Genomic DNA, 22934 nt, shown 5'->3' with positions numbered 1-22934 from the left:
GAAAGTCAAGGATAAAAGCCAGTTAAATGTGTAGCTGTAGAAGAAATCTATCACCAGAAGAAGTTTAGATGTAGACCTTGTTTAGGATTTATCAGGATATGGAAATATTGCACTTTCAGGCAATAGTAAAAGAGATTAATGACGTCCAAGGCAATAGCTTTTCCATTAAGGCAATAGCTAATGATAATACTGAACTGGATGAAATTATGAACTTGCGAGTCTTCAATCAGACAGTGCAACAGTATTAAAACTGAACATCAATCAAAATCTTGAAACCTTGACATCTTTAGCATAAATATTGGTCTGTTCGTTATAATATGACTCCCCTTGCTTCAACATAATCTTATCTGCCAGAACAGTGCACATGCCAGCACCATGGAGGCATCCATAAACCAGCATAATTATAGTCTTATCAGTTATACTTTTGGATCCATCAGTGATTTTTTGTTTCTGTTTTTGTTTGTTTATCTTCCATAGTAGTCCCTGTGTTGTTTTCTCTTTTAAACCACTTTCAAAGAAATCGAAACAGGTTCAATCATTACTCCTTCTTTGTATTATTTTAGGCTCCAGAAGTGATGTTGAATGTTTCTTCCTTATGTGCAGACAAATATTTAGTATGTTTATATTCTTAGAACTAAATACTTGAAATCTCTAAACAAATGCTATATTCAAAAATAATAGCTATTGTTTTCTGCACAGTATTGTTTCTTTTTTGCTTTGGTTCAAAGCACTTGAAGGGAAGGTTAAAGCTACCAGAGCAGCAGCAGCTGCAGGTTTATAGGCTAAGAATAGATCTGTTCCCAATTACTGGAGTCTGCAGAAATGTAGTATTCCACATTTCTCCCAATCCAGAATTGATTTTGAAGGAAATCAAGTTTGTAAGCTAATTCATAGGGAAAAGGTGTAAAGTTGATTTTTAACTTTCAGCTACTGTCCTGTTAGAGTTTTTTTTAACAATTATGTGGAGGTGGCACATGTTGACTGTTGAATCTCTTGTTGGAGACAGGGTGGTTAGTTATCCATACACTGTACATTAGGACATTTTTCATTATATTAATAGCACTTCGTATAATTACGGTTCATTTTCTGCCACTGAACTTCTTTAAGCCAGATTTCTAAAATTGACTTGTATGAGAACATGTTTAATTTTTGTGATGTGTTGAACTGGTTAAGACAATAGGTTTAAATCTTTGATTCATCAATATTCTATGTTCAATATTGTAGTGCATCCACTTGCATAAAATCCAATGAAAAGCTACATGCTGCTGAAGCAAGCACCACAATGTTTGTTAAAATTAGATTAATACACAGTTTGTGAATGACTACTACATCAGAGGTGCCTACAAGTTTTTTAAAGTATTTCATATTAGGTAAGGTCATTAAAGTAAAGAAAATTGTTATTGCTTTTATATAAGCTGTGTTGGAAACTCGAGCCTAAAATTTGATCATTCTGGGTATGATCTTGGAATTTTTTGGATTAGCCAACAAGCTGCTAAGTTAACATACACATTTCTAAATTCTGTCTTTACTAATAACGTTGAATAAAGTTTTTTAAAAGCTTCGTCCATTCTGACATTCAGTACATCATAAATTAATGCTTATAGTCTATAATTATCTGCTGATAATGTATTAAAACTAAAAAAAATTATAATCAGAGCATTAAGATTTGCATGAAAAAGGCCTATGAGTTTTAATGTATTTGAGGATAAAGTGTGTAGCCTGCAGGAGTGGTATGTTGTAAATATTTAAAATCAAGGGATTCACTATGATTGATAAAGAGAAACCTTTACCCCTGGTAGGGCAGTCTTAAAATTAAAGCTAAGCAGTTGGCAGAAAGCTGCAGACGTTATTTTTCAAAGGATGGTGGAAATTTAGAACACCTTGCTTTACAAACAGTGGGTGTTCAGTCAATTAAGAATTCAGGAATGTGATTGACTTTTCTCATTGGGTTAGGATATTGAGGGAAAGAGGTGCAACTCCATTTACTCAATCAAGTGCACTATTAGCAAAATAGGTACAAGTGCTGAAATGGCCTCCTCCTCCTATTTGTAGGTAATCCTTCATTTCTGTTTGAAATTAATGAGAATGAAATCTTTTGAGGTGATAGTTAACCATATCTCTGCTTTTCCCTTTTTGTTTTCTCATAGTACACGTACTGGAACTTTATTCCAAAAAATCTGTTTGAGCAGTTCAGAAGAATAGCAAATTTTTACTTTCTTATTATTTTCCTTGTTCAGGTAAGCTGAGCTAGCTATGGGCTAAAATTAAACTTAGTAATTATTAGCCCGTTATGAAATAAATTATTTAATGTTGCAATAAATTTGCACCTTTTTTTGAGGCCAATGTATTTCCTGCCCGTGTTCACTAGCCTTTTAAAATTATAATCTTAAATATTGGTGTTGTTGCATGGATGTTTAAGCACTTCCACCATTGTCTAAATTGAACTTACATTTAATATCTCTGTGCTAAACAACAGTATTTACTATAATTATCAAATGTTATGCCCCCACCAGGTTATTGTTGATACTCCAACTAGCCCAGTAACAAGTGGACTTCCTCTGTTTTTCGTGATTATTGTGACAGCAATTAAACAAGTAAGTTGTTAAGAGTAATGTTTAATGTGTGATCATAAGATGTAAAACTGTACCTGATTTAATGTGAAGCAGCTTTACTTATCAGGTGCCTACTTAACGTGAACAATTTACTGATTTTTCACAAGATAGATTTATATTTGTCTTAGTACTCGGATAATGCCAGCAAGGTAGCAGTTATTTATTAATTATCCATAGGATGCGGGCTGCGCTGGCTGAACCTATGTCTTTTAATTATCCCTAATTGCATTGAGATGGTGGTGGCGAACTGCTGCAGTTACTGGGGTGTAGGTAGAGTGCTGTTAGGGAAGAGATTCCAGGATTTTTGACCTGGTGATGGTAGAGGACAGGTAATATAGCTCCAAGTACAGACGGTGTATATGTTTGAGAACTTGCAGGTGGTAATGTCCTCCTGTATCTGCTGCCCTTCATCTTCTAGAATAGTAACGATCACTGATTCAGAAGATGCTGTCTAACAAAACTTGCTCAATTATTATTGATTGAGTTGAAACATTATTGTTTGTTATTTTTAAATAATATGTAGAAGCTAAAGTAGAAATACGTATTTGCAGCGTACAAATCATTCTTGTATTAAAGTAAATCACCAACTATGCACTAAGATATGCTTGTGTTTTTTGATAACACCACCTTTATCAGTGTCATCATCATGTGTGCTGTGCCCATTGGTAGGCCCTTGTCTTAGAGTTGTCTTTCGATATCTTAACCTGTGCTAATCTGGTTATTTGCCAGTAAATTCCTTCAGTTTTAAAACCCATCCAGCACTGACGTTCTCTTCCTTCGTTTTTTTTCTTTAATCTTCACCCATTATGCCTTCTCTTCTCTTTACAGGGCTATGAAGATTGGCTCAGACACAAAGCTGATAACTCTGTGAATAAAAGTCCAGTTTATGTTATTGACGGAGGGAAAATTGTGGAAAGGCAAAGTGAAAAAATTCAGGTAAATTTTCTGGCACTTTAAAATTGTTCTGTGTGAAAGGCATCAATTCTGTTCTTTACTACATTGCAAAATCAGATAAATTTAAGCAAATAACTGTATAAACTGCTTCATGTGTAGAATATGCTTGTTATTATTGAATTCTAATAGACTATTGACTGAGCAAGTTAAAATATGCTTGATGAAATCCATGCTAATGACAAATTCCCAAATACAAGGAAATGAGAAGCAAGGAATTATCATCTGTTTAAACTTACAGCTGCAACTTTTAACACATCTTTCTCATTAATCATCCTTAAGTTACGTGCAATTTTTAGGCAGAATGTTAGATTGTAGCGCAGTACTAAGGTTGAACACAAGATCAGTAACTCATTGCCACTGGGATGAAATGTTTATATAGATGTTGAACCCTTCTACCAAATCTTATATTATAATCAACTCAAACAATTGTGCATAATGAACAGTTTTTAAATGCAGCCTAATGGAGAAAATAGTTAAGATTTGACCAGATTGGAGGATACTGATTTCCTTACAATTCCATCCACCTTGAGTGAGGATACCTCCATTATCCTTCACAAGTAACAACTCCACATGACGACAAATGTGTGGTATGTGAGGATGGAATCATTATATAATGTCAACAGTGACTTTGTCGATTTAAAATTCTCCTCTCGAAATAGAAAGTTGGGGCTTCAAGTCCTACTGCAGGACTTGAAGACCACTCGAGGCTCAATGTCACTACCCCAGGAAGCTAAGTACTGCGCTACTGGAAGTACCATTAAACTAAGGTCCATAATGGCCCCCTGAAGGGGGTTGAAAGATCTTCTAGCATTAACTTTAAAGATAAGCAGGGGCTTTCTCTCTAAAACCAAGCATGGAGATTATCTGGTCATAATCATATTGCTGTTCATGGATCATTCTGTGTTCATATTGACTATGAGTTTTCTACGTTTTTAAGTGACCATTATTAAACTACTTTTGATTGTATAGCGTTTTTGAATATCTTGAGTTTATGACAGATGCAACGTAAATGCAAGCTAGTTTTGCTCATAGTGTACTGTTGAAACTCTTGTGCTTCAGTTGATATTTATGGTTATGTATTGCCATTCCTGCCAGAATAGTTAACTTGCTTGGGTAAACAACAGGACTGGCAGCTCAACTTTCCAGGGTTTAAATGTTTCACGTAATATAAGTAGGGATATAAACAGGACAGGGGTGTTGCTTTACTATTAAGGAGAATGTTGCAGCAGCACTGAGAAAGGACAGCTTGGAAGCCTCGGCCAACAATGTAACATGGTTAGAGTAAAAGTATAATCCCTATGATTGGCTACTGGGAGGCCTACAGTTAGCCCTCTGGGAGATAGAGGAGATAAGTGAACAAATCATAGAAAGATGTAAAAACAACAGGGTTATTGTAGTGTGTGATTTTAACTTTCCCAGTATTGCCTGGGACTCTCTTCGTGCCAGGGACCTGGGTGGATAGAATTGCTTGGTGCATCCAGAAGGGTTTCTTGTAATGGTATGTACATTAGGGAAGGGCTGGCTTGGACCTTGTATGAGCCCAGCCAGGTTATCAAAGTTTCAGTGGGGGAGCATTTTGGGAATAGTGATCATAATTCTGTAACTTTAAAGATTGTCCTTAGGTGATAAAGTGCTAAATTGGAGAAATTAAAGATTGGAGGCAGCTGTTTGATGGTAAATCCCAATCAGACACGTGAGAATCATTTTTTAAAGATCAGTTGATCAGAGTTCAGGACCAGCATTTTTCTGTGGGGATGAAAGGTACGGATGTTAAGATTCGGGACCCCTTGATGACAAGCTATATTGAAAGGTTTTAGTCAGAAAGCTAAAGGAAGCATATAAGGCTTAGGAAACTACATTCAGACTAGGCCGTTGAGGAGTATGAAGGTAGCAAGAAAGAACTTAAACAAGGAATTAGGAGAGCTAAAAGGGGCGATGACGTATTCTTGGCAAGTAGGATTGAGGAGAACCCGAAGCCATTTCATATGTATGAGAAAATATCTAGTGAAAGAGTACATCCAGCCAGGGGCAAAGGGAGTTTGTGCTTGGAGCCAGAGTTAGCAGGTGAGGTTCTTAATGAGTACTACACATTGGTGTTCACCAAGGGGAACGTGTGGTTGATGGTAAGATTAGCAAAGGGTGTATTGATTTTTCTAAGGCATGTTGGTATTAAGGAGAGGATGGTGTTGGGTGTCTTGAAAAACATTAATTATGACTCCACAGCCTGATGGGATCTACCCCACAATACTGAGGCAGGCAGGGTGGGAGATTGCTGGGGTCTTGTCAGAGATCTTTATATCCTTTTCAGCTATAGGCACAATTCCAGAAGACAAGACAGTAGCCAATGTTTTTCCTCTGTTTAAGAAGGGCAACAAGGATACTCCAGGAAATTAAGACTTTGGTCAGATCACATTTGGAGTATTCACATTATAAAGGATGTGGAAGCCTTGGAGAGGATGCCAAAGAGGTTTACAAGACTGTTTCCTGGATTAGAATGTAAGGCTGAAAAAGTACAGCAGGTCAGACAGCATCCAAGGAGCAGGAAAGCCAAAATTTTGGGTCGAAACCCTCATCAGGACTGGAGCGGGGAGCCCAGAAATAAATATAGGGGCTATTGGGGGGGAAGGGTCGGAGAGATGGTGATGGATGGATGCAGGTAGCGGGTTATTGTAATTAGTCCGTGGGAAGGGTGGAGCGGATAGGAGTGTAGGAAGATGGACAACTTAGGTCAGTTCAGTGAGGTGAGAGAGACGGGGGGAGGGATGGACATGGAATAAGGCTGGGGGTGGAGGGATTTTGAAGCCAGTGAGGTAGTCAACATTGAGGCCATTGGGCTGTAAGCTCCCAAGGACATTATCAGGTATTGTTCTTCTGGTTTACATTAGGCCACACCTCTAACTGTGGAGGAGGCCAACAATGGACATGTCAGGAGAATGGGAAAAGGAGTTAAAATGGATGGGAACTGAAATATTGGGTTTGTTGATGCATGCAGAGCACAGATGCTCCGAGAAATGGATGAAATCCAACCTATACTTCACCCAGCTCCAACCCCCTACCTCTATTTACTTCTGGCGTCCTCTTGCCCCTCCCCAGTCCTGATGAAGGGTTTTGGCCTGAAATGTTGACTTTCTTGCTCCTCGGATGCTGTCTGACCTGCTGTGCTTTTCCAGCCTCACACCTGAAAGACTTTTTTGGCTTCCAGCATCTGCAGTCCTTATTGTCTCCTTAGAGAGTATTAGCTATAAGGAAGAGGTTAGACAAATTCTGATTCTTCTCGCTAGAGCATTGGTTGTTGATGGGTGACCTGATAAAAGTATATAAAAATGAGAGGTATGGATAGTCAGTGTTCTTCCCAGTGTGGAAATGTCAAATACTAAGGGTTTTTATGCGAAGGGTGGTAGGTTCCTGCAGTGTGTTGCCAGGAGAGTTGTAGAAGCATAGACAATGGCAACTTTTAAGAGGTATTTAGATGGAACAAGACTGGCAGGGAGTGAAGGGATACAGACAATGTACAGGCAAGTAGAATTAATTTAGAGTGGCATTATGGTTGACACAGACATGATGGACTGAATGGCCTGTTCCTCTGCTGTATTGTTCTGTGCTGTTTATAAATCCTAAGTAATGTTGAGAATTCAACAAAGGCATTAGTGAGCGCAAGTAATGCCTTATTGTGGAGAGGGGTTAATAAAAATGTGACTGACTGGGCTATTGCATGCTCATTGGAGATATATTTGAAGGAAACATTCAAATTGGATAAATTGAAGGGTTTTTTTAAACATGAACACAAAAGGTCTTCAGTTGTAAAATTCCAAGTAGAACTTTAAAGCGTTTTTCTGTCTTCAAGTTGATGAATGACTAGCTGAGTGAGTTATTTCTCAATCCATATACTTTCTTAATTAATTTATTGCAGACTTGTTGAGTTTCGCACTAATATTTTCGAATAGCCAGCTATTTAGTCCATTTTCTTGCTATTTTCTGATAGCCCTGAATTTCTTATTACTTCAAGTATTCATCCAGTCTCCTTTTTTTTTAGCTTTTCTTTGTTTGACATTTTTTGTTTTGACATTTGACATATTTGTTTGTTTGACACCCCTTTGTGTTTGTACATTATTGCCTCTGACCTTTTGTTATTGTTCCTGTCTCAACTTGCTTGAGACAGGGTTTCCATATGATCTGAGATATTACTATTTCTGATGAATTACATCATTTTGTTTTTCATCTCATGTTCTTGGCATTGCTATTCATCATTTTTTTGCTTTGTAAATGTCATTCCAATTGACTTATCTTCCATTGACCAACATAAAATAATAGAGTTTTGTATATTTAAAAAATACACAACATTACGTTTCCAGCTCCGGCAAAATTTTCCAGCTCTAACTATAGTTTCCATTTCACTTGTCACTCAGTGGTCGTCTTTTTGATATTTTCCAAAGAAACAATAGATCGACATTAAGGTTGATCTCAACAAACTATAATGAATGCTGGGTGTATTTTCCAAACTGACGTCACTGTTATTTCCATTTAATTGTCAAGCCAACGACTAACCTTTCCTCACTTTGATCAAAAGTCCACTGCTGACTTAGTGTTTTATATCTGTGCAGGAAGCCTATACATAAATACCTTAAATTCCCAATGTATTCTTGCAGATACAAGTGTAACAGTAGTGGCTGTCTGTGCACACATGTATATAAATATCAGTTTTGGAAAATGTTTCATCAGCACCTAATGTTGCCTACAAAATTATTTGAACTTGTTCCAAATTTTGTTTCAACTTAAACCCCATATTGATTCAGTGTCAGAATATTGTTATTATCTGTACAATAGAGCCACTTGATAACAAGGACTTGAATATTGCTGAAAAGAAAGATATGTTGGAGCTTTTCATCTTTCATGTTACCAGGACAGATTCAAGAATGCCAACTTTTAAAATATGTTACAGGAGCAAAGGTGCTGACTGGTGGACATAGTTCTTTGTTTCATTTGAATGTTTCAAAAAAAATTCAGCGGTCCGGTCCTTAACACTAAATTCCCTGTGATGAGACGGAATTGATTTGCCATCAATTTGTGATTAAATCACTTTTATTTTGCACATCAGAAATACTGAATTTCTGCTTGACTTGCAAAGATCTCTAACTTGTCCTCTGCATCAAACTTTATTCCCCACTCCAGCTGCTAATTAGGTTGAGTAATAATACTTGCAATCTGAGTGCCCTACTGGAACCTGTGTTGAGTTTCAAATCATTGAGAGCACTTGTTTTCGTCTCAGCAGTAATGGCTACCTCTGTTATCTCTGCTCATAGCATTACTGAACCCCTATATCTATAGTTGGTTGTACAATCAACTTTTATATCTCCTGTTGCCTGCCTTGTTGATTTCTGGAACTCGACTCTACAATACACAAAGTAAAATACTGTCCACATTATATTCTGTTAGTCAACATTTAACTTTGACTCATAAAAATCCTCCTCCTAGTTCATAAATTCCCTCCTCCTTACTTGACACTGACACTGGTTTTCATTTTTGTCTCAGTCCTTCTCAGGGGCTTCTGTGCACACAGCTCTCTTCATGCTTTGGCATTGGTGACAAATCACTCTGTTCTCACTCCATTCTCTGGAACTGCCACTGTGAGCTCCTTCTCCACCTTCTCGACAGGATGAGCTTTATTTTTAATCATATTTTGATCACCTGGTTCGACTTTTGTATGTACTGTACAATGTGTTTGTCTCTGAAGTAGAAGGAAGTTGCATGAAAGGCATGTGTTCATTGAGTTCTAATTAATAATATTGTGGTACTTTTTAAATCTTAATTTGCAAATGTAATAAGTTAGACGAGCTATGTGACTTTTTTAAAATTTTCAACCCTTACAGAACCTAAAATTTCCCAGACACCACCATCCCCATCCTGGGTTTCATTGTTAGGACGTAGCCACTGGAGATAGTGGCAGTACGGTGTATATAAATTGGGACGGAGTTGCTTTGGGAGTCCACTTTGACACCAAACCCCATGAAGACAAATAGTATTAGATTAAAAGAGATAATCGGAACTGCAGATGATGGAGACACTGAGATAACAAAGTGTGGAGCTGGATGAACACAGCAGGCCAGGCAGCATCTGAGGAGCACAAAGCTGATGTTTCGGGCCTAGATCCTTCATCAGTAAAGGGGGATGGAGAAAGCGTTCTGAAATAAGTAGGGAGAGGGGGGAGGCAGATCGATGATGGATAGAGGAGAAGATAGGTGGAGAGGGGACAGACAAGTTAAAGGGGCAGGGATGGAGCCTGTAGAGGTGAGTGTAGGTGCGGGGGGGGGGGGGGGGTGTTGTAGGGAGGGGATAGGTCAGTCCAGGGAGGACGGACAGGTCAAGGGGGCGGGATGAGGTTGGTAGGTAGGAAATGGAGGTGTGGCTTGAGGTGGGAGGAGGGGATGGGTGAGGAAGAACAAATTAGGGGGGCGGGGACGAGCTGGGCTGGTTTTAGGATGCAGGAGGGGGAGGGGAGATTTTGAATCTTGTGTAATCCACATTGATACCGTTGGGCTGCAGTTTGCCCAAGCGGGATATGAGTTGCTGTTCCTGCAACCTTCAGGTGGCATCATTGTGGCACTGCAGGAGGCCCAGGATGGACACGTCTAAGGAATGGGAGGGGGAGTTGAAATGGTTCACGACTGGGAGATGCAGTTGCTTATTGCGAACCGAGCGTAAGTGTTCTGCAAAGTGGCCCCCAAGCCTCCGCTTGGTTTCCCCAATGTAGAGGAAGCCACAACGGGTACAACGGATGCAGTATACCACATTGGCAGATGTGCAGGTGAACATTTGCTTGATGTGGAAAGCCGCCTTTGGGGCCTGGGATGTGGGTGAGGAAGGAGGTGTGGAGACAAGTGTAGCACTTCCTGCGGTTGCAGGGGAACGTGCTGAGTGTGGTGGGGTTGGAGGGGAGTATGAAGTGGACAGGGGAGTCACGGAGAGAGTTGTCCCTCCGGATAGCAGACAAGGGTGGGGATAGAAAAATGTCTTTGGTGGCGTCGGATTGTAGATGGCAGAAGTGTCGGAGGATAACATGAGCAAGGATGCTCATCACCACAACTGCAAGCTAATGGATCGATTCTCTTTGTTGAAAGCCAGTGTGACAAAAGCACAAAGTATTCTGCGGAGGGGAATCCATAACCAAGTGATCAAGCTAGTGGTGTCCTTAAAAAAAAACACACAGCTGCTGGGTCTGTGGTAGATGGTAAGAGGAAAATGTGCATTTGAGCTTGTCAACCAGTCTGCCTGAAATAGATACACCTGTCCCTGACAATGATGATAGGAGTGATATCTGCACAGTTCTGTAGAGTTCTGTCTTTACATTGAGGATCCTTGCTATCTTTCAGTGTGGTAGTAGCATCGATTCAGATTTAGAACAGATGTAGCAACTCCAAACTGATCATTAACAAGAGTAGAATTTTACTTGTGTGTTTGCACATTCTCCCACTGTACCATTTGCTGCCAAGCAAGGGATCACCCTTGATTCAGTGAACACGACAGAAGGGCATGCTGGGAGCAGCAGCAGGCATACCTTAATGAGTTTGCAGTCTGATCATGTGACAGTGTCCATGCCAGACTATGGAAGCAACACAGAGGAAAGCTGAGCAATCCCACAATAAACAGATTTGAAAAGGACCTATAGGACAACTATTTCAAGAAGAGGGTGGTACATGTATGAAATGAACTACCTGGGGAAGTGGCAGAAGCTAGTACAATTACAACATTTTAAAAGGCATTTGGGCATGAATAGGAAGGGTTTGGAGAGAGATGGGACTAGATTAGTTTAGGATATCTGGTTGACTTGGACAAAATGGACAGTCGGGTTTCCATGCTGTGTAATTTTGACTCTAGTAAGAGCTGCAATAGAATAGTAGTGGATGATTGCCCTGACATCAAAGCAGCATTTAACAGTATCTGAGCAAAACTGGAATCAATAAGAATTTGGAGCAATCCTCTTTGAACGGGTTACGAGTTCACCCTAGCACAAAGGAAGATGGGTACGAATGTTAGAGATCAGTCATCTCAACCAGAGGACATCACTGTAGGAGTTTATCTGACAAGTGTTCAAGGGCCAGCATTTTCAGCTGCTTCAACAATAACTTTCCTTTCATTGTGAGGATAGAAGTGTGGATGTTTGCTGATGGTTGCATAATGTTCCGCAATTTCAACATCTGAAGCTATCCACAAGCAAGTGCAAGAAGACTGTACAAAATCTGGGTGTGGTTTATAAATGAAAAGGGACATTTGCACCTCAGAAGTACCAGGCAATAATAATAATAAGGGTGGTAATCAGCCACATTTGATCAGTAAATAAATAGTTGGTTGCCCTGATGTCAGCGTATGGCATGGAGGGATTTCTTGCTCACATCTTGGGCGGCTCGGTGACTCACTGGTTAGCACTGCTGCCATACACTGCCAGAGATCCAGGTTTGTTTCCCAACTCTGGTGACTGTCTTTGTGGCGTTTGTACGTTCTTCCTGTGTCTGTGTGGGTTTCTGCCAGGTGCTCAGGTTTCCTCCCAAAGTCTAAAGATGTGCAGACTATGTGGATTGGCCATCCTAAATTGTCCAGGGATGTTTGGGTTAGTTGGCCTAGTCATGGAGAGGGGATGGGTCTGGATGGGATGCTGTTCGGTTGGTCAGTATGGACTTGTTCGGTTGAATGGCCTGTTCCCACAATGTAGGGATTCTTTATGATTTGGAGATCAATGTATAAAGTACAAATGCTAAAGTTAGTGGATCTTTTTACAGTTTTGATTCTCTTACTGTCAGCTGATTGGTTTATCCTTCTGTATCTTCGCCATTTCATAGTGATTGAATCATTGATTTGACCTAGATTCTGAAGAAGGGTCTAGGCCTAAAACGTCGGCTTTCCTGCTTCTCTCCTGCTTGGCCTGCTGTGTTCATCCAGCTCTACACCTTGTTATCATTGATTTTGACCTGGTTCTGTTTACCTGGTGTCTTTGTTTGTGACATGTGGATGTCATAGGTTAGACTGAAGAAGGTTTGAGTTTGCCAAATATAAAACTGACATTCAGGGGTTCCAGCGAATTGCATGTGGTGCCTTAAAGGAGGCAGAAACAGGATTTCAAACAAAATACCAGTTTGAAATCCCATATTTTTATTAGTCAAGGTGATTGAAATCAGTTGTTCACATTTTATATTTTTCTCAACCTGAGTAGAGTGTATTTAAGTATAGAAGGTAACAAAGTGTGGAGCTGGATGAACGCAGCAGGCCAAGCAGCATCTCGGGAGCACAAAAGCTGATGTTTTGGGCCTAGACCCTTCATCAGAGAGCTCTCTGAAGGGTCTAGGCCCGAAATGTCAGCTTTTGTGCTCCTGAGATGCTGCTTGGCCTGCTGTGTTCATCCAGCTCCACACTTTGTTATCTTGGATTCTCCAGCATCTGCAGTTCCTATTATCACTGTATTTAAGTATAAGTGACTTTGACTTTGCTCCTGAAACAAATATGACACATAATGTAAAACCTTAGACATCACAATGCAATTTAATCCTATATGCTTATGATTTTATTTGATGGTCAACTCTTGAAGGCCTAGCCCACTAGAGGTAAATAGGAACCTCGAAGACTGCAAATTTAAATTGTTGGATTGGCTAACATGCAAAAATAATTTTCCCTGGTGTCCTTCGTGACTTCGTCTTAATGCTTTGTAACTTGACAGTGGAGCTTATTAAGTCACTCCCTGTATGTTACTTACTAGATTGAATGATTTCTTTTTCCTTTCCTATTAAATTAGTCAAACCAATACGTGTAGCTTTAGGCAAAATGTATCTTTGACAATGCCAGGTAAACTGAAGATTTGTGACCAGCAACAGTATGAAAATAGCTAGTAGAGATCCAAATGGACTCCTCAAGATCAATGTTCCCTTTTTATTGTATTGTGAAAGTAGTAATGTGCCATGGTCTTAGCGATGACCCAACAAACTAGCTGAGGATAACAAAGAGAAACTGATGGAACTTTTTTTGTGTGTTTCCTTTTAGGTTGGAGATATTGTGTGTGTGAAAGAAGATGAAACGTTCCCATGTGATCTCATCCTGCTATCCTCGAGCAGGGAAGATGGCACCTGCTATGTCACTACTGCTAGTTTAGATGGGGAATCGAGTCAGAAGGTAAGAGTACACAATTAGACCCACCATATCAAAGTCTCAATAATCCCTCCAAATCTATTGTGTAATGTGTAACGGATGTTAAGTCACTTGCAGCATTGCTGTAACTCGAGTGCAATGCACCCCAAATACACCAAACAAACCAAACAAAATAGTTTATCACTCTTTGAGTTAATCAAAAGAAATGAATTTGTATCATTATATTCCTCTATTATCTAAACAAATAGTTTTTTTTTATTTTCTTGTTTTCTCAGCAAACAATACCTCAAAAGAAAATAAACCATTGATTTTTTAAATATACATATTTAAAGTATATTGGTAGCTTATGGCTCAAATTCTGAGCTTCATTTTCTGCTTGTAAAGTAAATAAAATGCTAGAAAAAATATATCCAGTCTGATTGCAGCTATGAAATAGATTCTGGCAGATTTTTAAAAATACTTTGTTTCTAAATCCTTAATTTAGGCAGGCATTTCATTGTGTGCAACTGAATGATTATTATGATGAGCACCTGATTCTGTACCAGAAATTGATAAATTGAGATTGTACTTTCACATAAGTAATTTAAAGTTGGCTAAAGGTGACTCCTGTTCACAATCTCAATAACATGTTTAACTATATACAAGTTCCAGACTTTTTACTGCTTTGTCTTGCTCTGCCTGAACTGTAACGAGTGTTCTGATTCAAGGTAATGATAAAAACATTCCGTTCTGCCCTCCCTCTGAGAAATGCCACTGAGCAACATGCCATGTACTGTTGACCAGGCATGAATAGGATTTAAATGAGCCACATCATAATGTACCTTTTCCTCATTTTAACAAAGTCTTTTCATTAGTTTTTAACAATCCATGTCCTGCTGCTACCAAATACTGCACTGCCCAATGAATTCTGACCTATATCAACAACCTATTCAAGCAGCTGTGACATGTTGCAGTGTGGAATGTAGTCTGAATGCAAGTTGAAGTTGTTACCTTTTTGACGTTTTAATGTTAATTTGTCTCTGCTTACACTCTGATTAATCTCTAGATACTTTCAAGAAAGAGAGAGAGATAGAGCTCTTAAAGATAGTGCAATCAAGGGTTATGAGGATAAGGCAGGAACAGGATACTGATTGTGGATGATCAGCCATGATCATAATGAATGGTGGTGCTGGGTGGAAGGGCCAAATGGCCTACTCCTGCACCTATTGTCTATTACCAATCTTGATATTGTTACACCTGTCAGGCAAGATGAGTCAAAGCCCAAGATGCATTTCCATGATCCAACAGTAACTTCGGCTCCTTTTTTCCCCACCTGTAAAACGTATCTTCCAATTGTGTCTCTTTTCTGGAATTACTTTGGTTTCTTACCATCTTTCAGCTCTCAATTTTTAAACTTAAATTATATTTGTATTTAGTACTTTAGTTAGCAACTTGTTTATTGCCACAGATCTAACTTTCAATTATTAATAATTTTGGCTTTGTATCTATTTCGACATTTCTTTCCATGAAAGTTGGATTTATTATAATATCGAGCAGGAAATCAGGAGAGCTAAAAGGGACCATGAAATAACCTTGGAAGTAGGGTTAAAAAGAATCCCAAGGCATTCTGTACATACATCAAAAACAAGAAGATAAGTAGAGAGAAGGTGGGACCACTCAAGGATGAAGGAGGAGACTTCTGTTTGGAGGCAGAGGATGCGAATAAGATCCTAAATGAGTACTTTGTGTTGGTATTCAGCCAGGAGAAGGAGCTAAAGAACAGTGAGATTTATGTGGAGCATGCTAATATTCTGGGGTATTTTGAGATTAACACAAAAGTGGTGTTGAGTGCCTTGAAGAGCATTAAGGTGAATATGTCTCCAGGACCTGATGGTATCCATCCCAGGTTATTGAGAGGCAAGAAAGGAAATCTGAGGCCTTGAGCAAGGTTGTTGTATCCTCACAGGCCACTGTTGAGGTCCCGAGGACTGGGCAGTGGCTAATGTTGCTCCTCTGTTCATGAAGGGAAATAGAGATAATCCAGGACACTGGGGACCAGTGACTCCCATCAGTGATTGGGAAACTATTGGAGCAAATTTTTAAGGAATTCACAGGCATTTGGAAAAGCATGTCCTACTTAGGGACAGTCAGCACAGCTTTGTGTGAGTCAGGTCATGTCTTACGAACTTGAATGAATTTTTCCAGGAGCTAACAAAGGTGATTGAGAATAGAGCAGTTGAGGCTATTTACATGGATTTTAGTAAGGCTTTTGACAAGGTCTGTCGTGGTAAGATTAAGATGCATGGGAGCCACTGTGGCTTGGCCACATGGATTCAGAATTGCCTTGCCCATAGAAGGCAGGTGGTAGTGGAAGGATGTTTTTCAGGCTGAAGGTTCTGTGGTGTTCTGAAGAGCATCGTACCCAGACCCGTTAGCGAGTTTTGAGAAGATTTGTAGCTCAGGTTGAGGTTCTGGATGTGAGTTTGCTCGCTGAGCTGGAAGATTAGTTTTCAGACGTTTCGTCACCTTTTTTTTTTTTTATTTGAAAAAATATACTTTATTCGTAAGATGTACAAAAAAATAAAACATATTTACACACCTACCCAGTCATGCAAGCCGCTCCGTTTTACCCAGGGGGTACATACACCAACTAAAGGAAAAAAAAACAAAACAGAAAAAAAAACAAAGCAAAGAAAATTCCCCAGCAGTCGTCACCCCGCACAGTCCCAGTTGGCCCCCTGACCAGTTGGGGAAGGCGCCAGCTGGGCCCAGTTACCAGATAGGATTCTTTTCCCTTTTCTGGACGAGGGGGCTCATACGGTGGTCTTTCCCCACCGCGCCTTGGCGGCGGCTGCCCCAAGCTTTAGCGCGTCCCTCAACACGTAGCCCTGGACCTTGGAGTGCGCCAGTCTGCAACACTCGGTCGGGGTCAGTTCTTTCAGCTGGCAGACCAGCAAGTTGCGGGCAGACCAAAGAGCGTCTTTCACCGCATTGATGGTCCTCCAGGCGCAGTTGATGTTGGTCTCGGTGTGCGTCCCCGGAAACAGCCCGTAGAGCACGGAGTCCCGCGTCACGGAGCTGCTCGGGACGAACCTCGACAAATACCACTGCATCCCCCTCCAGACCTCCTGCGCATAGGCACACTCCAGAAGGAGGTGATCAACAGTCTCGTCCCCCCCGCAGCCACCTCGAGGGCAGCGTGCGGTGGTGCAGAGATTCCGGGCATGCATAAAGGATCTCACTGGCAGAGCCCCTCTCACCGCCAGCCAAGCAATGTCCTTGTGCTTGTTTGAAAGTTCTGGCGATGAGGCATTCTGCCAAACGACTTTGGCAGTCTGCATGGGGAACCACACGACGGGATCCACCCTCTCCTTTTCCCGAAGGGTCCTGAGGATACTACGTGCTGACCACTGCCTGACGGCCTTGTGGTCAAAGGTGTTTCCTTTCAGAAATTTCTCCACGAAGGACAGGTGGTACGGAACGGTCCAACTACTCGGAGCGTTCCGCGGCAACGAGGCCAGGCCCATCCTTCGCAACACCGGGGACAGGTAGAACCTCAGTAAGTAGTGACACTTGGTGTTTGCGTACTGAGGATCTACGCACAGCTTGATGCAGCCACACACAAAGGTAGCCGTCAGGGCGAGGGTGGCGTTCGGTACGCCCTTTCCCCCATTTCCCAGGTCTTTGTACATGGTATCTCTGCGGACCCGGTCCATCCTCGACCCCCAAATGAAGTGGAAGATGGCCCGGGTGACGGCAGCGGCGCAGGTCCAGGTAATAGGCCAGGCCTGCGCCACATACAACAGTACCGAAAGCCCCTCGCACCTGACAACCAGGTTCTTACCCGCGATGGAGAGGGACCGGAGCGTCCACCTGCCCAGCTTCTGCTTAAATTTGGAGATACGCTCCTCCCAAGTCTTAGTGCATGCCCCAGCTCCACCAAACCAAACACCCAGCACCTTCAGGTAGTCTGTCCTGACGGTGAAGGGGATGAAGGAGCGGTCGTCCCAGTTCCCGAAGAACATGACCTCGCTCTTACCCCTATTGACTTTGGCACCCGAGGCCAGCTCAAACTGGCCGCAGATGTCCAACAGCCTACTCACCGACCGACGATCGGTGCAGAAGACGGCGACATCATCCATGTACAGGGAGGTCTTGACCTGAAGGCCTCCGCTGCCCGGGATAGTCACGCCCCTCAGGCTCACGTCCTTCCTGATGGAGGCGGCGAAGGGCTCCACACAGCACACGAACAAGGCAGGAGAGAGCGGGCAGCCCTGCCTGACTCCAGATCTAACAGGAAAACTGTCTGATTCCCACCCGTTGATCGAGACTGCGCTAACGATGTTGGCGTAGAGCAGCCGGATCCAATTGCGGATGCCCTCCCCAAACCCCAATTTGGAGAGGACGTCCCTCATGTAAGCATGAGAGACCCTGTCGAAGGCCTTCTCCTGGTCCAGGCTGACGAGGCAGGTGTCCACCCGCCTGTCCTGTACGTAGGCGATCGTATCCCTGATGAGCGCGAGGCTCTCAGCGATCTTCCTGCCCGGCACAGCACAGGTTTGGTCAGGGTGAATCACCGACTCCAGGACAGACCTGACCCGGTTGGCAATGACCTTGGCCAGGATTTTGTAGTCCACGTTCAAAAGTGAAATGGGACGCCAATTCTTAATTTCTTCCCTCTCCCCCTTCCTCTTGTAAATGAGGGTGATGATGCCCTTCCTCATGGACTTGCACATTTCCCCTGCCCGAAGCGCACTATCGTACACCTCCAGCAGGTCCTGGCCGACCAGGCCCCACAGAGCAGAATACAGCTCGACTGGTAAGCCATCACTTCCGGGAGTCCTATTCCTCTGCAAGGACTTGAGGGCTCTGGCCAGCTCGTCCAGGGATATCGGCCGGTCCAGCCACTCCCTCGTGCCGTCGTCTAAGACCTCCGTGATAGACGACAGGAACGACTCGGAGGCCGTGTTGTCCGTGGGCTTCGTGTCGTACAGTCCGGCATAGAAGGATCTGCTGATCCTCAAAACGTCGGGCCGAGACGACGTCACCGAGCCGTCGTCCTCCTTCAGCCGGCTAAGCACAGAGCTCTCTTTGTGCACCTTCTGAAAGAAGAAACGCGAGCACGTCTCGTCCTGCTCCACGGAGCGGACCCTGGACCGGAAGATTATCCTGGAGGCCTCCGCGGCGAAGAGCGAGGCTTGCTGGCCCCTCACCTCGCGGAGGTCCTCCGTGACATCGACCCCCATCAACTGCAGAAGGAGCAGGTTCTGCACCCTTTTCTGGAGTCGCGACAGCTTTCCCCGCCTCTCTCTTGCCTTCTGAACACCCTTGAGGACAAAGAACCTCTTGATGTTCTCCTTCACCGTCTCCCACCAGTCGCCTGGAGACTCAAAGAGGGGTTTCACGGTTCTCCAACCGGTGTACTCCCTCTTAAGCTCCTCGACGTTCTCTGGGGTCAACAGAGTCGTGTTGAGCTTCCACGTCCCCTTGCCGGCCGGCCGGTCGTCCTGTAAGTGACAGTCGGCCAACAGGAGGCAGTGGTCAGAGAAGAACACCGGCTCGACACCAGTGGACCTGACCGAGAACGTCCGTGACACAAACAGGAAGTCTATCCTTGAGCGGATAGACCCGTCTGGCCGCGACCAGGTGTACCTCTGCTGCGCTCCGTCTGCAGGGGTGCTGAAGACGTCGAGCAGCTTGGCGTCCTTCACCGTGCCCATCAGGAATCTGGACGTGACGTCCAGTTGAATCCCCCCACCCGCTGTCCCCACGCCGGACCTTCCATCTGCATCAATGATGCAGTTGAAGTCTCCGCCTAGGATGACCGGCCTGGACGTAGCCAGCAGGGGTGGAAGCCGCTGCAGGACGTCCAACCGCTCACTCCGTACCACTGGGGCGTACACGTTGATCAGCCTCAGGGGAGCATTCCTGTAGGTGATGTCAGCCACTAGGAGGCGCCCCCCCACCACCTCCTGAACTTGAGAGATGGTGAAGTTGTGCCCCCGCAGCAGAATAGCCAGGCCCGAGGAGCGACAGTCGTTACCCCCCGACCAGATCGAAGGCCCACAGGTCCAGGCGCCGGACCATTTCCCGTACCTGCCGAGGTGCGGTATCCCGCACTCCTGCAGAAACAGGAGGTCCGCCTTGATGGTGGTCAGGTAGGCCAACGTGGACACACATCTCGCGGTTGACTTGACGCTGCGCACATTAATGCTCGCAATTCGTACCCCCATTGTGGGCAGTGACCGCAGTACCCTCCCCAAGTCCAAGGTCCAGCCCCTCCATCTGTCCCTTCATGCCCATTGCCCGGGCTAACTGCTGGACGCTCTCTGGGCTCAGGAAACCGTCTGTGCTGCCTTCCGGGTGGCATCCCCCCGTCAGGGGTGCGGAGGCAGGAGGGTCCGGCTCCGGATCAGGCTGGGGACGTGCTGTTTCCTCCTTCCCGCCTGGAAGTTCCGGGGGGCCCTCCAGTGCTCCAGCGGCACTTGACTGGGTGTCGGAGTGAGCCTCAGGACGCCTCCCGTCACCTGGAAGCGGGGTGCTGCTTTCCTTCCCCCTCGAGACCTTTAACTTCTGCTTCGGGTGGGCCCTCTCCGAATCCTCCTCGTCAGAGGAGCTCTTATAGCCCCCCTGTAGCTGTCTCTTCCCTCCTGATTGTTGCGGTTCCTGGGCCCGTCGACGCACCTTCCTCCTCGCTTTCCGGACTGTAGTCCACTCCCCTGGGTCGCCTGTCGCCGCCTCCATTGGCTCCGGGTTGTCGGGGGGGATTGGAGCCTGCAGGGGTGCTTTGCTGGCCTCGTGGCCATCCTGCAGGGCTGGGCCCTCCTGCACGGCCTGGCCCTCCTGCACATTAGTGGGGTCCTTGCTGGGTCCTGGTGCCTTCCTCTCCTCCGGGGGGGCTGGCCCCGCATTTCCCCTGCCGGCGACCTGGGCATAGGTGGTACCCCGCCGCGGGCATGCCCTATAGAAGTGGCCCGCTTCCCCGCAAAGGTTGCAGCTTCTCTCTCGTGGGCAATCCTTTGCAAGGTGTCCCTCCTCCCTGCAGTTCCTGCAGATGGTGACTTTGCAGTCGGCCGCCATGTGACCTGACCTACCACAGGCATGGCAGACTTTGGGTTGCCCTGCGTAGGTCAGGTAGCCCCTGCTCCCGCCGATCGCGAAGCTGGACGGTGGGTGTGCGACATTCCCGTCTGCGCCCATCCTCAGCGTCACCTTGACCTGCCTCTTACTCGTCCAGATGCCAAAGGGGTCCACCATGTCAGTTAGGTCCCCTTCCACCTTCACGTACCTTCCGAGGAAGGTCAGGATATCAACTGCTGGCACATGCGGGTTGTACATGTGTACAGTCACCATACGGCTCCTCTGCGCTGGCATCACAAACAGTGGGACAGCGGTCAATACAGAGAGGGGGCCCTCACCTCCTTTCTCCTTGAAAACCTCCAGGAAGCGCTCGCAAAGCTTGGCACTCCGGAAGGTCACATCGTAAAAACCCCCTCCAGGGAAATCCTGCAGGCAGTAAATGTCCGCAGCAGCGAACCCACAACAGTCCAACAGGACCCTCTTCACGAAGAAGGTGCGGTCCACAGGTGCACCTTCATCCACCTTCTTTACGGAAACACGGATGGTGTTCCGGACCCCCTGACCTGGGGCACGAGCACTTGCCGCAGCCATCGTTGCAGGTTGGCTGCTCCCCTGAACCAGCGTTAGGCCAAAGCCAGCATTAAGATCCACTGGTCGCAAGGGTGCACAGCCAACCCGACGTCCTCCTTTCACCTCCAAGACAGCACTCTCGTCCTCTCAGTCCACAAGAGAGTGGGTCTTTATTGTGTTCGAGATGTAAGCTGGTTCACTGAGCTGTAAGGTTTGTCCCCAGATGTTTCGTCACCATTCCAGGTAACATCATCAGTGAGCCTCCGACGAAGCGCTGGTGTTATGTCCCGCTTTCTATTTATCTGGTTAGGTTTCCTTGGGTTGGTGATGTCATTTCCTGTGGTGATGTCATTTCCTGTTCTTTTTCTCAGAGGATGGTAGATGGGCTCCAAATCAATGTGTTTGTTGATGGAGTTCCGGTTGGAATGCCATGCTTCTAGGAATTCTCGTGCGTGTCTCTGTTTGGCTTGTCCTAGGATGGATGTGTTGTCCCAAAGTGGTGTCCTTCCTCATCTGTATGTAAGGATACGAGTGATAGCCACAAAACGACATGACCCACTATCACTCATATCGTTACATACAGATGAGGAAGGACACCACTTTGATTGGGACAACACATCTATCCTAGGACAAGCCAAACAGAGACACGCACGAGAACTCCTAGAAGTATGGCATTCCAACCGGAACTCCATCAACAAACACATTGGCTCCAAATCAAGATAGGGGTGATTAAGAGACTTTTAGATAATCACATGAATATGCAAGGAGTTTAGAGATGTGGAACAAGGACTGGAAGGGATTAATTTAATTTGGTATTATGTTTAGTGCAATGTTGTGGGCAGAAGAGCTTGTTCGTGTGCTGTGTTGTTCTATAACCCATAACCCGTAGTCAGACATCATGAGTTTAAATTAACTGTAAATAGTCATACTAATATTTTTTCCTTCTCACAAGACATACTTTACTGTGCCGGACACGAGTGCATTCCGTACAGAGATGGAAGTTGATTCTTTGACTGCTACCATTGAATGCGAACAACCTCAGCCTGACCTTTACAAGTAAGCTTTTGTTTGCTTGACCCTCGGCGAAAGTACTGAGTTCAATTTCATCAGATGTACAGACCTTGAAAACTAAGTAACTAAAATCATACTTGTCTCATTGTGTTGAATTATGAGGCTAGCTAGAATGCATTTTGGTTTCATTCTCTCTCAGTTTGGAGAATTATCCTGATATGCTGTTCATAACGTTAAAATGATTGGATAAGATTTGACTCGGAAGAACTTGGGACAAATCAAGAACAAAGTTCTAAGCCGCTTGAGTGAAATTGCTAAGTGTTTTGTCGTCCCCCCCCCCCCCCCCCCTCGACAAAAAGAATAAAAATCTGAAATAACAAATCCCTCAAACGTGAGTATTCAGTGTTGAAGCCTGAAAAGGATGGGTTTAGATTTGGGAGAAGTGCAAAGGGATATATAGAGCTAAGGCAGATTAATGCTTACAGATCATCTCCAGTATAATTAAATGGAAGTGCAGGTTCACGAGTCTGAATGGCCTCCTGTTCCAGTTTTCCCTTCAAGTCTAAGAGAATCCATCATATTGCTACCGTATGGGCATCA

At 44.1% G+C, this 22934-nt stretch overlaps 1 protein-coding gene across 6 annotated transcripts in view; it reads left to right on the top strand.

Annotated features, from left to right (window-relative positions):
• Positions 1–22934, top strand: part of LOC125458673 (phospholipid-transporting ATPase IG-like) — a 169189-nt gene that overhangs the window by 47211 nt on the left and 99044 nt on the right. For all 6 annotated transcript variants that reach the window (XR_009446702.1, XM_059651325.1, XM_059651322.1 and 3 more), the window contains exons 3-7: positions 2148–2237; positions 2514–2594; positions 3441–3548; positions 13590–13718; positions 22276–22379. Coding sequence is in view for 5 of the 6 variants with exons in the window: in XM_059651325.1 (XP_059507308.1) it covers positions 2148–2237; positions 2514–2594; positions 3441–3548; positions 13590–13718; positions 22276–22379 (512 nt within the window). In the remaining variant the exon portion in view is untranslated. The remainder of the gene's footprint in view (positions 1–2147; positions 2238–2513; positions 2595–3440; positions 3549–13589; positions 13719–22275; positions 22380–22934) is intronic.

The sequence above is a fragment of the Stegostoma tigrinum genome, chromosome 15 (genome assembly GCF_030684315.1).
Source record: "Stegostoma tigrinum isolate sSteTig4 chromosome 15, sSteTig4.hap1, whole genome shotgun sequence".
In the NCBI taxonomy this organism is placed as follows: Eukaryota; Metazoa; Chordata; class Chondrichthyes; order Orectolobiformes; family Stegostomatidae; genus Stegostoma; species Stegostoma tigrinum.
The sequence above is the reverse complement of the archived record's forward strand: the minus strand, read 5'-3'. Positions and strand labels throughout refer to the sequence as shown.